Source organism: Miniopterus schreibersii, assembly GCF_964146895.1.
Source record: "Miniopterus schreibersii genome assembly, chromosome: 16".
Lineage (NCBI taxonomy): Eukaryota > Metazoa > Chordata > Mammalia > Chiroptera > Miniopteridae > Miniopterus > Miniopterus schreibersii.
Genome location: NC_138116.1, coordinates 20742394 through 20758888, shown reverse-complemented (window position 1 = coordinate 20758888; position 16495 = coordinate 20742394). Strand labels below are relative to the sequence as shown.

Here is a 16495-nt window from a genome sequence, read left to right as displayed (position 1 = left end):
TCTCTGAAATCAATAAAGACATATTTAAAAATATATGTATATTTTAAAAAGTTCCTGTGACATCTCTGAGGCCTAGTGTCCATGGCTCCACCCCCAAATAATTCTTTTGAAGGGCCTGGGGGTGAAGCGTTAGTATCCCCCCTCCTCTTGCTAGGTCTCAGGAACTTAAACCGCTTCTAGAAGGGAGTCTAGAAACTCCTCCCATCAGCAGAGCACTGATTCCCGCCCAAGCAGGCTGGCTGCTCCCTCAAATTGCTCAGGTGAATGAAGCTTCCTGGGGAGAGGGGGCTGCAGCTCTCAGACAAAAGGGGCCAGGCCCACAGGAGGCAAGATTTGCCAACTCATTCCCTTCTAGTGGGAAAATAGTAGGCAGCCGCCTCCAGAGAAGCAGGTGTCAATATTATCTTTAATTATGCCTCGGGCGCCTCTGACACTCCCGCACCGCTCAGCCCTGCTGACTCAGCCTGGCATGCTGATGACCATCATTCCCTTCATTAGGAAAGCTCCGTCCAGGCCCAGTTCCGGGGAGCCCTTTCCTTTCCACCCTGCTGTCATCCTGAAGCTAGAGAAAGCCTGAATTCTGAGCCCCAAGTGGGAACCGCCCCTCTCCACCAAACAGCTGGGCATGAGGCTAACAGGTGGCACTGAGCCAGGGCGGGAGGGCCTGGATTCCTTCTCTACCCCTGCCCCCTCCCCAGCCCCACAGGAGAGAGGCCACCTGGTCTTCTGGTCAGAGCACAGGAGATATAAGGAGACCTGCAAAGGGCTGGGTACAGTCCACCCTAGCAAGGTAACATGAGGCTGTGGGCATCATACCCGGGGTCCTAAGACCTCCGGTCCAGCTGTGACTTCCACCAAACCACTGCCTTTCTGGGCGTTAGCGAACCCCATCTGTAAGATGGACATCACGGTAGTTACTTCTCTCACAGGGCTAATGACTTTTTTAAAAATGTGTGTGTCAAAGACCATTTGTAAGGCATCGTGAATACTGTTTTGGGTTGTCAGATCACCTAACAGATGGCTTCATCCCTGTCCTATCCCACGGCACACTGTCCTAGTCCCTCCGTCATTTCATTCCTCAAGTATGTGCCTACGATGTGCAGGCAGAGCTAAAGCTGCCCGCCAGCGGAGCTCATTCATTAATTCAACAAATATTTGTTGAGCAGCTCTGTGCCTGGCCTTGGGCGAGCACCGGGGGTTCAAGGTGAATTAGACCCATCACTCGCCCTGCGAGTACACTGGCTAGTGGGGAGACAGGTGCATAGTGACGCAAGTCACACAGTAAGAGAATATGGGAACTTGGAAGTTTCTGGCAGTGTCACCAAGCTGGGCAGGGGGATGTAACCAGGAGCAGACTGGTGGGGAGTTCTCAACACGGAGGAAGTAGGTGCCAAGGCAAATTGCCACTCTAGGCTGACAGCTTCCAAACTGGTCTCTCTCCCTGAAGAATGGCAGGACTCCCAGGAGGGTGCCAGGCCAATGCCCCCAAACAGATGGAACACACACATACAGCAGCATGTCAGAGCCAGAGAGAAAACTAAGTCCACAGGTAAAAATTAGACTTTTATTTGAGTCACCAGAAAGATTCACTTGTGGTCGGAGTCAAACGTTCAGAATCATAACAGGCCAGAAGGATTTGATCCCAAGCACAAGCCCACAAGGGAGGGGACCAAACAGACCAAGAAGAGACAACCACCCCGTATAAAAAGATGAATGATGGTTTCACACACACACACGGATGAAATGTTTGGACAGGCAAATTTCACATAGTCATTTCTGTTTCTTTTTAAATACAGGTCTGTGAGGTGGTATTTTTTTCCAGCTATTAAGAAAAAAAAAAAGGCCCAAAGTGCAAATGTGAAGGGGGAAAAAGGCAGAAATTAAGCAATAAAGTAGTTTTCCCTAGAAGGACATGAGGAAGAAAACAGGAAGCAGTGTTGAGAGAATTCACTTTTCTAACCATTGAACTTCTTGTATTTTATTATTGGTCCACTAACGTTATTTTCACATTCGGGCTTTGATATATGTTCTTTCCTGGGATATTGGCTAAAAGACCTCTGTGAATTTTAAGAGAAGACCAAGGCCCCAACCCAGCCTTCAGATTCTGTGCTCTTCTATGGATGGATGGTTCTGGAAAGAACAAGGACTCCCAGCAGCCCCTGGGTCCCTCAGCACCAGTAGGAAAGTCCCTCCTCTCTCTGGGTTGTATAAAAAATGGTCCCCTATTTTTAGGATGGGAGGAGCAGAGGGCCGGGCAGCAAGATTCCGGTGGCTGGCCTGCCTTGTTTTGGAAGGAAAATTAAGCTGAGTAAAAAAGCTATTTCTTGCTCCCCCAGGCCCTCCTCCCCTCTCACCACCCTCCCAAACGCAGGTCCTCCAACAGGATGGGTCTCTGACCTTTGGTCCCAGAATCCATGTTGTGCTTTGAGATCAAGAGGAAATGGAACAGACAAGCACCTCTCCCCAGGTTTCTAATACTGCTCCCTCATCCCCCAAATCGCCCAGTACGAGGCCCTCCATCTGCCCTCACCTGGCTGGGGCCAAGCAGGGAAGGGGCTGGTCAGGCGGGGGCTCCAGCCCCCAACAGTCATTTCCTCAGCTCTGATTTGGGGTAAATATTCCCAACTTTACTCACAGGCAGAGAGGACTTGTTATGCCTGCAGCCACCACCGCAGGGTACAAGGATGCGAAGATGTCAGCTATGGGCCTGAGCGGACTCAGGGAGAAAGCCCAGAGATGAGTAACACCAGGCAAGGGTTGTCACAGCCACCAGCGAGGGACAGAAGGGACTTGGAGATAGCACCATCTTTCCCTTCCTCATCCCGGAGTCTGTGCTTCCAGTTTTGTAGCCCTGGGACCCTCTCCTAACACCTCAAGGGGGCTTTAGGTAAGGGAGGGGCCTGGGGGGGAGGGCCCCCAGAGTAAGGCACCCACAGTGTGGGTAACACGGGGTCCTCTGGCCCCTGCTCGGCAGTGCAGGACAGAGATGGGGGGAGAGAATAAGCCTGGAGGCATGAAGCCTTCCCCGTACCGCACCCCAGGAGGCAATATCAGCCCCCACCAATCTTCAATCATCCCCTTCTGCCCAGCACACTGCAAGAGGGGTAGATAGGCTTCTTCCACTTGGGGACAGGAGGAATTTTCATTCCAAAGAAAACATAAGGACCTTCTCCCCCGCAGGGCCAACCCTCCTCCCTCACTGTGGGTTTTGAGGAAAATATCAGGGGAAAACAGTTCTGTGCACCTTCACACAAGCCCAGAGACTTCTGCAGGCCACACCCTGCCCCTTCGCTCGCTCTCACGCTCACACACTCACACACCTACAGACACACACACTCCTTCCCCCACACGCTAAGTCCTGGAGATACAGGGTCCTGTGGCTTTGCACAGTTCTGGTGCACTTGGGGGGGGCGGGGAGGGGAGGGCATCTTCCCAGGAGGAGTAGGGAGGAGTGGCCCCCCCAGCCCAGATCGCAGGGGCTGGGCCTCCAAGGCCAAGAGGCCTGAGGCTTTCTTGCCCCACCTTTCAGGACCTCGGCTTCCAGCCAAGGAGGCGAGCCAGGGTCCCTGGAGGTTGGGGGTAGGAGTGAAGGAAAAAACAGGCTACGGGAGAGAACACCCTGTTCCCTTCCTTCCTGCAGCTGTCCCTAAAAGTAAGAAAGGCCAGAACTTCACCCAAGCCGGGCTTCCTGGGGAGCTCCTAGCCCACACCGGGTCTGTGTGGGCAGGAGAGAAAATCACAGTGTGAGGAGGACACATGTGGGGAGGAGGAATGAACCCCAAAGCGGGACTTTCACCCTCCTCCGTTGTCTTTTGAGAAGGGGAGAGGGGGGTGAGGGGACCAGAGGGCCAGCAGCCCCATCTTTGAGAACAAAGCCCTCTCACTAGTGCCTACACAGTGGCAGTCCCCCACCCGTGTCCATCCCAGGGGCCAGGGAGGTGGGGTCCCACTCCCGGGAATGTATGGAACCCCTCCCCTGGGAGTCCTGGGAGTCCTGGGGGTCTGGGGTCACCCCAGCCCTGGAATGTTTGGGTGTGAGGAGGTGGGCGGGAGTATCTGAGGAGGCCATAAAAGAGAGAAGGCAGAGGCTTGGGCGCCGATGGGCCTCCCATTCCAGGCCAGCCCCACGGGCCTCGGACCCCCCCAGAAAAGTCCACACCTGTTCCATCCAGAGAGAAAACCAGGACGTTGGTCAAGGGGAAAACCTGCCAGAGGAAGGAGCCCGCGAAAGTGGCAGAACAAGGCTTCAGTTCGCAGAAGAAGCTGGAGGGTGGGAAGAAACAAGCTGTCGCAGATTTAAAAACACAGAGACACTGAAGGGTGGACAGGTCACGCCCAGGATGGATGCGATGCCGTGGAATGCACTGAAGGATGGGGCGGGGCGGGGCCCAGCGGGCTCAGATGGCCTCCACGTAGTTGGCCGGCAGCATCCCCGTGTCACCGGTGCGCTCCACGGTCCCGTACATCCAGCCATCGTCGATCTGCTGCACGTTGACGATGGTGTCCCCATCCTGGAAGGAGACCTCATCCTCGTCGGCGGCGCTGTAGTCGTAGACAGCGCGGTACCGCTTCTGCGGGGGTGGCGCACAGTCAGCCCAGGGCCCAGCCCCCTGGGGCCCCAGCCCGCCTCCCTAACTGTAGGGGCCCTGGAGCAGGGCCTGGGGAGCAGTGAGCCGGGAGCTGGGAGACAGGGAAGGGCTGGGCTCTGCCTTGAATTTTCTAACCTCTGTGTCTCACTTTCTGAGAGCAGCCAATGTATTTGGCATCTACTAAGAGGCAGGCACAAGACGGGGACTGAGGTTTCAATAGCCCTGCTCCACCTCTCACAATAGGAGTACAGTAAGGTCCCATGGACACGATGCCAGTTAATGTTTCAAAGTGTGATATGCCCTGTACACTATTATCTGTATTATTATAAGCACCAGTCTTTCTTCTTCTTTTGAACCTGTGTTAAGTCTGGCTTCATTCCCAAGCTCAGGACAAAGGCCCATTCTTGAGAGCAAAATCTCCAGGTGACACAGAGATTTCCACCTTGCAACTTCAACCAAATTTTTATACTTAAGCTCTAGGAAATGTCTGGTAAAAGCACATGAAATCCAACTGTGGTCTTGGAGGTGGGCAAGATTCTAACGTATTCTGACTTTACTGCCCTTGACATTGACTTATCTTTGTGGGTCAGCTCAGCCTTTGTGGTCCCCTAGGCCAGGCCCTAGGATCACCAGGGGGCTGGCAGTGGGGCCCAAGTGCCGATGGGTCCAGGACTGGGTGCCCCTCAGGAACCTCCCCTATGCACTGCTCCACCCCACTGCCAGGACCCCTGCTCAGACCTGTTTCCAATTTCTGGTCTGTCCCCTCCAACTGTTCATCCATTGTGATTTCAGGAGAACTTTCCAAAATGCAAACTTGATCGTGTTACCACCTGGCTTTAAATCCTCAAAGGTCCCCCAGCCTCTTTAGCACTAAATTTCAAAATTTCTCCCCAAGCAAAAGAAATCTACTCCATTAGCCCCCAAGTCTATGGGATGAGAGGTCCCAGCCCTCACATCTCTACCAACTCTACCTGTATCTTTTGGGCTGAGTAGCTACCATCTGTACCTGCATTCTGCAACAGCCTTCTAACTCATCCCCGTTTCCACCAACTTTCTACTGCCTCTTCTCAACACAGTGGCTAGAGCAATCTTTAAAAAACACAGGTCAAATCCCTCACTCTGCATAGCTCACCAGTCACAAAGGCCTTCCTGTGGCCTGTAAGTCCCTGCATAATCTAACCTCATCTCCTACCCTCTTCCCCTCTCTAGTCCCCTTAGCCTTCCTGCTGGTCCTTGAACTTCCTTAGCATATTCCTGCTTCAGGGCCTTTGAACTTGCCGGACTTCTGCACCACTCACTTCTTCACTTTATTGGGGACTTTGTTGCTCTCTCTCCCCTTACCCTGCTGTCTTTCTTCATAGCATGTGCCACTATCTGGCCTTTCATTGTATATACTTATTGCTTTCCTCAGACTGAAATGAAAGCTCCGAGGGCAAGGAAGTGGTCTTTTATTCAGGGCCACGTCCTTCCTATCCAGGACACGCTTAGTACGTGAAGGACTAGCTACTTTATTTCTCTAAGTATTGTCCTCCTGCTCCTACAGGAGCTACTCTGAATTTCTAGGCACCCAGAACAGAGGAGCTGAGCTCAACCAGGAGATCAACAAGGGTGGCTCAGCCACACCTGTGAGTAGCAGGACTTACAGACTAGGAACTTCAACTCTAAGGACCGGTAAGAACACCTTACTTCCCACTTTGCTCGTTCACTCATTCAGCAAAGTTGACAAGTGACCGCTCTGTGCCCAGCTCAAAGCAAGTGAACCAAAGGGACAATGCCCTGCCTGCACAGAGCTTCAAGTCCAGTGGAGGACCAGATAGAAGTCAATAAACAGAGAACCATTTTAAGGTAAAAATGTCAGGGGAGACCCACTTGACATGAGATGGTTTGGGAGGGCCTCTCAGAGGCAGGAGCAAGCTGAGATCTGAAGAACATGGGGGAGGGGGGTCACCCTCATGAAGGGTGGAGAGCAGGGCCCAGGTCTGGGTGGCCCCAAACAGAAAGGTGCTTCGTGTGCTTCCAGGTAGCTGGAGTAAGAAAACCTAGGCGAGGGGTCTAGCTGGAGCACAGGGCCCCAATCCAGGCCCAGGGCTCTGCCCACTATCCCACACTTCCTCTGTGCTCTAGAGGCTGAGATCCCTATCACCTGCAGACATAGAAACTGGGGTCAAAAGGTAGGGAAAGCCAGACCTGCTGGGCAGGATTTCTAAGAAGAATCTATGACTTAGGTCCTTCCCTAGGCCCATCCATCTCTGGCTGCCCCAGGCCTCACAACTACAACCTTCAACCTTCCACCTCTCCACTTGGGCCAGGGCTACTCACCCCGCCCCCGCCTGGGGCGCTGCGCTGTATGGAGACTGGGGCTGCAGGCTCCTTGTAGCCACCATAGGATGGGGCCACCTGCTGCTGCTGCTGAGGCTGCTGGTAAACTGGAAGATGGGAGGAGACAGGACTCAAAAACTGTCTTGAGAAACCCAGTCCCTCCCAGGGGCTCCTCCTTTCCTCCCCAAAGCCTGTATCATGTGTTTCCACCTCCCACCGTCCCACTCAACCCCCACTTCTCAAAGGTGATGTGAGTGTGTGCACACTTCCAGGGGTTGCGTGTTCTACAGCAGGGGCTGTATCTCTCCCCGCAACACGCTGGGGCCCAGCACAGGCCCTCCCCAGGGCCCTTGGTGGGGGTGGGACCTGACGGTGTGTATGTGTGCGTGCGTGCACATGTGTGCGTGTACATGAGGCTTCTCCCCATCCTGTAGCTGGCCTGGCCTCAGGTCCTCTACCCCCACAGGCTGCATGCTCACCTGGGGCGCCGGTCGGGATATGGTGAGGCTGCTGCTGCTCCTGGGGTCTCCGGTAGCTGCTGCTGTCCTGGGAATCTCGGCGCTCAGGCTCCATGCCCTCCCCCCCGCTGGGGCCCATGCGGCTCTTCTCAAACTCCTCGTGGTATTTTATCTGCAGGGGCAGAAAGCACTGAGTAAAGGACCCACAGAAAACCAACCTAAGCTCTGTCCTGTTGTCATTCAAGATCCTGGGGTGCGAAAGGCTCCCCAAGGACTCCAGGCAGAGAGAGCCAGGTTCTCGTGGGGGTGCACCAGCTGTGTGCCCTTGGACAAGCTACATAACCTTGCCGGGTCTGTTTCCAATGGGACATCAGTGTCTAACCCAGGTGTAGCTGGAGGATGCAAAGAGATAACGATGGAAAAGGGCCATGTAAACTAAAGCACTAGACAAATGGGAATGGTGCCTGTGGCAGGGGCTGGGGGCCGCCCTGCTTCCACCCTGGTCAAGAGCAGCAATAGTAGCAACGTTTATTGAGCACCTACTAGGTGCCAGGCACTGTTCTAGGTATTCCAAATCATGACTCATTTGAGCTGTCAGCACCTACAAGGGGATATATTACAGTCCCCTCCCCCTTTTTAAAAATATGTTTTAATTTATTTCAGAGAGGAAGTGAGAGGGAGCGGGAGATGGAAACATCAATGATGAGAGAGAGTCATTGATCAGCTGCCTCCCGCACACCCCCTGCTGGGGATCAAGCCCGAAACCTGGGCACGTGCCCTGACCGGGAATCAAACCTCAATTGCCTGGATCATAGGTCTATGCTCAACCATTGAGCCACACTGGCTGGGCTACAGTTCCCCCTTTAACAATCAAGAAGGAACCTAAGGAATTGAGTAGCAAAGTGAGGTGCCTAAGAGCAAGCAAATTCCAGAGCCTGTGTTTTTCATTAGTAGGTGATTCTGCCTCTTGCAGGCATGAGTGGTGGAGGCCAGAGCCCAAGAATGCTCTGCTGAGGACCCCAGCTTTTGGGGACACGAAGTGTCAGGCCAATGTTCTCTTGGAGATGGATTCCTCCTCTGGTTGGATTCCAAAAATGGGCAAAAAGAGGCCTGGAGAAGTCACATGCCCCAGCAGTTAGCAAGAGCTGGCTGAACTGAACAGACCAAGACCCTGGAGACCTTCCAGAGCTGCGTTTCTTAAAATCTGCTCTTCAGGCGATCTGCTTCCAACCCACCTGAGCTGTTGTTAGAATGCAGGTTCCAGGGCCTTCTACAGAATCTACAAAATCAGGGCTGGGGTTCTGGACTACACATTTTTAAAAGCTCACCAGGTGATGCCCTGGCCGGTACCTCAGTGGTTAGAGCATCGGCCTGCACACCAAGGGTCTTGGGTTTGATTCTCAGTCAAGGGCATGTATCTGGGTTGCAGGTTCAATCCCCAGCCCCAGTCGGGGTGAGTGTGGGAGGCAACCAATCAATGTGTCCCTCACATTGATGTTTCTCTCTTTCTCTCTCTCTCCCTACCCCCTCCCTCCCTCCTTCCCATTTTCTCCAGAAAAATCAATGGAAAAATACCCTCTGGTGAGGATTAACAACAACAAAAAACAACAACAGAAAAAACCCTCCAGGTGAGTCTGAAGCAGGCTGAAGTTTGAGAACTAGTGATCTAGAGCAGAGGTTGGCAAACTGGTTGGTCCAAGGTCCCATGAGCTAAGAATAATTACTTCTTTTTTTTTAATGTTGGGGGGTGGGGAAGTCCAAGAGGAATAATATTTCTATGTCATGAATTTTCTATGACATTCAAATTTCAGTGTCCAGAAATGAAGTTTTATTGGAACACAGCCACACCCATTCGTTTCCCTATTATCTATCGCTGCTCTCACGCTCTCCCTGCAGAGCTGAGTAGCTGGATAGAAGCCAAACGGCCCACAAAGCCCAAAGTGTTTACTCGATGGCCCTTTACAGAAAAAGTTTGCTGACCTCTGCTTGCCCAAATACTTGGACTGCAGCATGTAAAACACTTTAGCACAATCCTCCCAAATTACATCTATTTTATAAATTACACACAAGTATCACTTTATAAATATGGAAAGTATATTGTAAAAGTTACACACAAAAATATGAATTAAAAAAAAAAAGGTATGAGATGAGAAAGAACTAGAGCCAGGAGTTCTCAGGTTTTCTCCCTGCACTCTCAGCAGCACGTTGCTCACACCCCATCTTGTAGACCCCTGGGTCTATTAGCTTTTCAGAGGGGAAACTGGTGGGGAGGAGAGCAACCAAGGGAAGGTGCTAAGGCCCACTCCCAGGAGTGCTGGGCTGGCTTGGGCATGGGGGAGGAAGTGGGACAGAGAGAAACAGACTAGCTCCCCCTCACCCTCATAGGAAACTCAGAAAGCAGGACACAGAAAAACCGGTCCTGTCTAGGCAGGCCCAGGCCCTGAATTCTCCCCCAGACCGTTTGACTGGAAGCTGGCTCTCACCTGCTGTTCACCAGAATCCTGCCCTGTGATTCTCCCAGTGGAAAATGGGGTGAGGGAGAAGGAATGGGCAAGGAGGGAGGCAAAGCCTGCCCTGTGTCATGGAGAAGGAATCATCGATCCTGCGTCCTGGAACTCATGGCCAAGGCCTAACGAGCTGTCCAGCCCAGGGAAGCCCCCCTGGCCATCCACTCCCACAGGACAGGAGTTAACACCTGGCCAGGCGGGGCTTACACAGTACCTGGGCTAAAGGTCTGTGGGTGTGGCCCACGGGGCACACCCCATCCCTCTGCTGGCTCAAATGATGGTTCCTCACGGCAGCCTGGGCAAGGAGGACCGGCTGGCAGCAGCAAAGCCCAGGTCGGGTCCAGTCTGAAGGCAGAGAGTGTCCCACCTAGGTGACTGGGTCACGACCCGCCTCCTCCTATTCCTATCCTTTCCCTTCATGCCCAAGCAGAAACCCACACCCAAGGAGTAGGCTGAGCCTATTTCTGAGGGGGGGAGCCAGCCCTGGCCAGACTGAAAACCCATCAGATCATCCAATTCTCTCTCAGAAGCATACCAGGGGTGAAGTTCTCAGACACAGGGCCCGTGCCCTGCTCTCACATTCCTAAGACAAGGGCAAAGGATGAGTCTACCCCGGCCCCACCTCCTCAGTGATCCCCATCAAGGGATGAAGGGGGACGAGAAGAGGGGCCACCTCTCTTGAGGCCTCGAGGCTCACAAGGCAACTGCCCTTCCTACTTTTGTCCTGAGAGTGGGAAAGGTCAGCTTCTCTTGTTTACTTTCTGTTAATGAAAAGAGGCCTGCCCGGCCAGCGTGGCTCAATGGTTGAGCATCGACCTAGGATCCAGGAGACTGCGGTTCGATTCCCGGTCAGGGCACATGCCCGGGTTGCGGGCTCAAACCCCAGTCGACGACATGCAGGAGGCAGCCAATCAATGATGACTCTCTCATCACTGATGTTTCTATCTCTCTCTCTCCCTTCCTCTCTCTGAAATCAATAAAGAAATATTAAAAAAAAAAAAAAAGAGGCCGGACCAGGAGCTGGTGACCAGGGGAGGGAAAGTGCATATGTAGAGGCAGACAGAAGCTTGCATGGGCCTTGAAGGTGCCAGGAGGTGGGCTGGGGGGACAGGTATCCCTGATGCTGGGCGACAGCCCCCTTCTCTGGGTGTGACTATCTGCATTAGTGGAAGGGTAACAGAGAGCCCTGAGAAAGAGTGTATGTCTGGTCCCAGCTCCTTGTCTGAGCCAAGGCCTGGTGCTATCCCCTACCCATATCCTACAGACTCAGTCCTTTATCACAGGCTGCAGCGTCCCTCTCATGCCTCATCCCTGAAAGATCATGAGCCTTTTGCTTATTCATGTGACCCTGGGAGAGTCCCTTCCCCTCTGGGCCTCAGTTTCCCCATCTGTAAACAACATCATGGTGCCATCTGCTTCCAGGTGATCCTAAGGCTCTTGACCAGCTCTAGGAACCTAATGAAACTCTAGAGCTGAAAGCAAGTACGGATGTGTATGCTTCACAAGTGGCTGGTGGACTCAGTCTTGCTCCTTAAAAAGCCACTATACGTGGACAAAAATATTTGTCCAATTAGGACCAGCTGACCAGGTGGATGGTGTAGTGGCAGCCTGAACGTGAAAGAACTCCCCCGGCCCCTTGCAGGTACCACCTGTTATTATTATTACTAATTCCCTTCACATTTGCTCAGCTCATCACATGAAGTTCATGAAGCTGCTTGCATTATTCCCCTTCGCCTTTGGCCCTCACAACTACCGAGTGAGTCCGACAGGCACACCTTAATTCCCACTTTACAGAAGGGGAAATTGAGGCTCAGAAGTTAAACGACTTCCCGAGGCAGAGCTTTCATTATTCAGTAAGACCTGAGGCTGCTGACATAAGGACAAAGTCACAGCTGGACAGGCCCTTCCCGAGGATGGGTGTGGATCAGGGTGACCACATGCCCAGGTCTGCCCCTCGTCCTGGTTCATGTCTCCTGCTCTCGAATAAATACGAATAGAACCCCTCTCACTCTCAAAAGGGACAATAACCATAAGGTCACCCAAACTTTGAGAGAAGGGGACACCAGGCATGTAAACTCCAGAGGGGCAGCGCAGAGAAGGCCACAGACTGAGAAGGGGGAGGCTGCAGCTCCCTGCTGCCTGGCCCACCTGGATAAAATGTCCAGTGCTCTCAACTTCCTCTCCCTCCCCTCCCAAGCAAATGAGGAAACTATGTTATTACTCTGCTGACCCACCTAATGATTTGAGAAGCAAATAGGCACATTAAAGGGTGTTAGCACATGCAAAAGGGAAAGAAACATTTTCCAGACTCCGAGGGCCTGACTGATCCCTGCTCCAAGCTCAGCAAAGTTCTGATCTTCTAAGAGCCCCAAATGGAAGTCACCTTAAGTCCAGAAATGTCAGCAGAGGCCCAGCTTAAGAACTGTCCTGGGCCCCGGTGGAAGGACACCACGCTCTAACTGTGCCCATGACATCCAAATGAACGTGGGTTGAGGGGCCCAAACCTAAGGACCCTGTCCACTCATCCAGGCCCCTGCTAGCCAGGACAGCAAGATGACTAGTTGAGGGTCCATTCAAAAACTAAAGAAAATACACTTTCTCTGATCATTGAAGTTCTCTTTTTTCTGAGCCCCCCTGCTCTCCTAATTGTGGTGAAAACCAAAAGTCTGACTCCACACGTTGCACTCACATGATTCTACATCATGGCTAACAAGGGGACATCAGGCTTTGAATGGAACAATTGACTCACCAGCCAGGGTCTATTTTTATAACATCCCCCCATTTGTTGAGGGCCTAGTTTGTTCCCTTATACACTTTACTCATTTCCTTTTCTCAGCCAATCCAAGAAAAATGTATAGTATCATCCTCAATTTACAGATGAGGAAACCAAGGCTCAAGAGATGGTTAAAAGGTGGGTAAGTCAGAATCCAGTTTTAACATCAGATCCTTAGTTCTCAATCACCACTAACACAGCTCCCTATTAGACTAACAATATTTTGTTGTTGTTTTTTTCTTTTTAATCTTCACTCGAGGAGGAGATTTTTTTCCACTGCTTTTCAGAGAGAGTGGAAAGGGGAGAGAGAGAAAGAGAGGGAGAGAGGAACATCGATGTGAGAGAGGCACGTCAGTGCTCGACTCCCGCTTGCACGCCAACCAGGACCAGGGATCGAGCCAGCAACTGACATACATGCCCTTGGCCGGAATCGAACCCGGGACCCCCTCAGTCCGCAGGCCATGCTCTGACCACTGAGCCAAAAGGGCTAGGGCCAACATTTTATTCTTAAAAACAATGGAGCCCGGCCGGCATGGCTCAGTGGTTGAGCATCGACCTACGATCCGGGAGACTGAGGTTTGATTCCCGGTCAGGGCACATGCCAGGGCTGTGGGCTCGATCCCCAGCGGGGGAATGCAGGAGGCAGCGGATCCATGACTCTCTCTTCACTGATGCTTCTATCTCTCTCCCTCTCCCTTCCTCTCTCTCTGAAATCAATAAAGATACTTTTTTTTAAAAAATGGAAATCGGCCCAGCCGGGCGTGGCTCAGTGGTTGAGAGTCGACCTAGGATCCAGGCGATCAGGGTTCGATTCCCGGTCAGGGCACATGCCCGGGTTGCGGGCTAGGCAGCTGATCAATGACTCTCTCATCATTGATGTTTCTCTCTCTCTCTCTCTCCCTCTTCCTTCCCTCTCTTTGAAATCAATAAAGATACGTTTAAAAAAAAAAAAAAAGGAAATCGGTGCTCAATCTCATTAGTAATCAGAGAAATTCGAGTTAAAACCACAATGAGATACCACTACACACAATCAAAAATGGTTAAGAGGAACAAGTCTAAGAATGTAGATCAATGGGAACTCCCGTCACTGCTGAGAGTAATCAGCACCGCTGCTTGGAAAATAGTTTATTATCTGGTAAGGCTGAAGGAAAGCACCCTCTAAGACCCAGCCATCCCACTCCACACGAACACTGGGAAATATGAATGTGGATGTTTTTATTTACTGATTTATTATTTATTTATTTTATTTGGGGAGGAGGCCGAGGAGCTTGCTGGGAGAGCGCCAAGTTGTTGCTAGGAGAGGGCCGGGGGCATGGGAGAGGGCAAGGGGAGATGCTGGGCAAGGGCAAGCGGGCATGCTGGGAGGGCCGGGGAAAATCTTGCATGAGGATGTTCACAGCATATGGAAACTACCCAAATGTCCCTCAACACCAGAATCAACAAAATGTGGTATAAGCCTAAAATGAAATACTATACAATTATAAAAATGAATCAACTATAGCTACACACAAACATGTAAAAGAATCTTTAAACCCAATGTTGCCCAAAGGAAGTGAGATACAAGAGTACATGCTATATATATACAAAATCAGTTAAAACAAAACTATAGTGTTTAGAAATAGTTACATATTAAAATTAAAAAGGATAGCACTCACTTTGAAAAATTAAACTACAGGGTCATCCAACAAGCCTGTCTCCAGGCCATTTCACTCTGGGGCTGGAATTTTGTTTGACTTCACTATTTACTACTGATTAGGTGCAGACTCTAAAGACTGAAGCTAACCTAAGGAATAGAAGCTGCTAAATAATTATTTGTCTTATAGAAATGTAAAGCATTTCTGCCTGTAACAAGGATCTCTCTGGAGTTTATGGTTTTATGGTCCTGTAGGACACCAACCAGTTCTGTATCTAATTGTATCCAGCACTTTCTTTCACTGACTAGGCATCTCCTCTGCCTGTCATATCCTCCAGTTGGTTCCTCATAAATAAGTTAAACATATGAAACGTGCTCACTACATGAGAGATGTTTTTTAACACCTTGAAAACTCTATTTTACAGAGGTATAGTAATGTTCTGTTTCTTGACTTGCATGGTGAGTACACACAGAGGAATTCACTGTATGTTATATTTCAAAGAAAAAGATAAAGTTAAAAGACATAAAATTGGATACAGAAAATCAATACGTAAGAAAATATGTAGGTAAATAAAAAGCATAGCTTCTCTACCTGAAGGCAGTGGCTCCCCGAAAGGGGCCTCAGCAATTACAGTTTCCCATCCATGTAGCCATTAGAGTTCATGACCAAAGGCCAGGACTCTGAAAGGAAAAATTTCATTCCATAGCATGCAGCCCTGGTCTCTCAACCCTTTAGATACCTTTAATGAAGACACAATCACTCACCAGATGTATAACTTACTAGTGTCTTGCCTCAAATTTTCCCACACATTCTCCATACTAGACAATGACCCAACTTTTCAGCCAAACCTTACTTCATGTTCCTTAGCCACAATGTAGAAAGCAAATAGGTCTGCCTTTAAAGTTGTAATAATGGACAATATTTATCAAACGCCAAGTGCTTAGCATTTTCCTTGCAACCACATTTTAAGGTAGGGCCTACGGTCCCCATTTTTACAGATGAGGAAACCGAGGCTCAGCAAGGCCTGCCCAGCCCTTGAATGGTAGAAGCTGGGTTTCTGCTCTCACTGGCTCTTCCCACCTCGCCTCTCAGCAGGACGATGACAGACCACACACATCCAAAGCATTTAAACACCACCTGGGGAGACCAGACACTTGTTTTTAAAATGCTCTCACTGGTAAACCCTCTAGTCTGCAGCATATTACTCCGGGGAGGCAAGTCATCTCTTTGCAAGATGGTCGGACCTCTGGAAACAGCTAGGAGTCATTGGGTGCTGACCTGACAACTGAGGGACAGGCTATATATAGAAACACTATTTTGGATTCAAAACAAAAGATGTGGCTCTAAACACCATCTTTCCCAAAACTCTTCTGGATGTGGGACAAGTTAACAATGGCTCTAAGCACAGTTTAAGTTCCCCTGGAGTTGTGGGAGGCAGCCAGGCCTGGCACTCTCTGATTTAGGACTTGTTAAAGCTTTTTCAGACTCTTAGGTGATGGTTTTCAAACTTCAGTGAGCACCAAAGTCACCCAAGGAATGTGTTTAAAGTGCTGGTTCCTGGTCCCACTCACAGAGACATTGATTCAGGCAGCCCAGGGAGGAGGCCTGGGAGCCTGCATTTTCAATAAACCTTCCCCAGTGATTCTAGTACAGCTGGTGGGAGGCCCACATTTGACAGATTCTAATTGCGTTCACTAAAACCAAGTCTTCCAGCTTTGTGGTCTCAGTTCACAGGTCCCAGCTAAAGCTGCAAAAGCAGAACCAGGTCAGGTTCAACTCATCTCCACTGCCTCAGAGCAGAGGACAATCGCTAGCTGCAGCCCTGTGGTTAATGATAAGATGGTTATCTCCTTAGGTGTGAATGTCTAGGCCACAGTGAGTTCAGTTAGCAGGACTTCTCAGACTAACACCTCCAATAACTGGTGAGCGGGGGAGAGAAGAACAGGTGCCATAGTCAGGGTGTGGAGTATTCTGGAAGCCTTCCAGAAAGGGAGGCAGAAGTGTCTGGGCTTGCTAACCTACCCCCCTACACACATATACCCTGGCTCAAACCCACGGGCTGGAAGCAATGAGTGAAGGCATTTGGGGATTAGGGTTAGAGACAGGAAGCAAGCATCAGTGATAAAAGACACGAGTCTTCACAATCAAAAGCCAAAGAGGCTGAGAGTCAAGAATCCAGCCTTGTGAGCCATTCGGATTATCCCCATTATTCCCC

The 16495-nt window shown here is 50.8% G+C and overlaps 1 protein-coding gene across 1 annotated transcript in view; it reads right to left on the bottom strand.

Moving 5' to 3' along the window:
• Nucleotides 1–1550: 1550 nt before the first annotated feature.
• LASP1 (LIM and SH3 protein 1) overlaps nucleotides 1551–16495 on the bottom strand; it is a 39801-nt gene continuing 24856 nt past the window's right edge. Inside the window, exons 5-7 of the mRNA XM_081162650.1 lie at nucleotides 7388–7538; nucleotides 6909–7015; nucleotides 1551–4571 (exon numbers count right to left, since the gene is read on the bottom strand). Coding sequence (XP_081018776.1) covers nucleotides 4398–4571; nucleotides 6909–7015; nucleotides 7388–7538 — 432 coding nt within the window. The 3' untranslated portion in view covers nucleotides 1551–4397. The remainder of the gene's footprint in view (nucleotides 4572–6908; nucleotides 7016–7387; nucleotides 7539–16495) is intronic.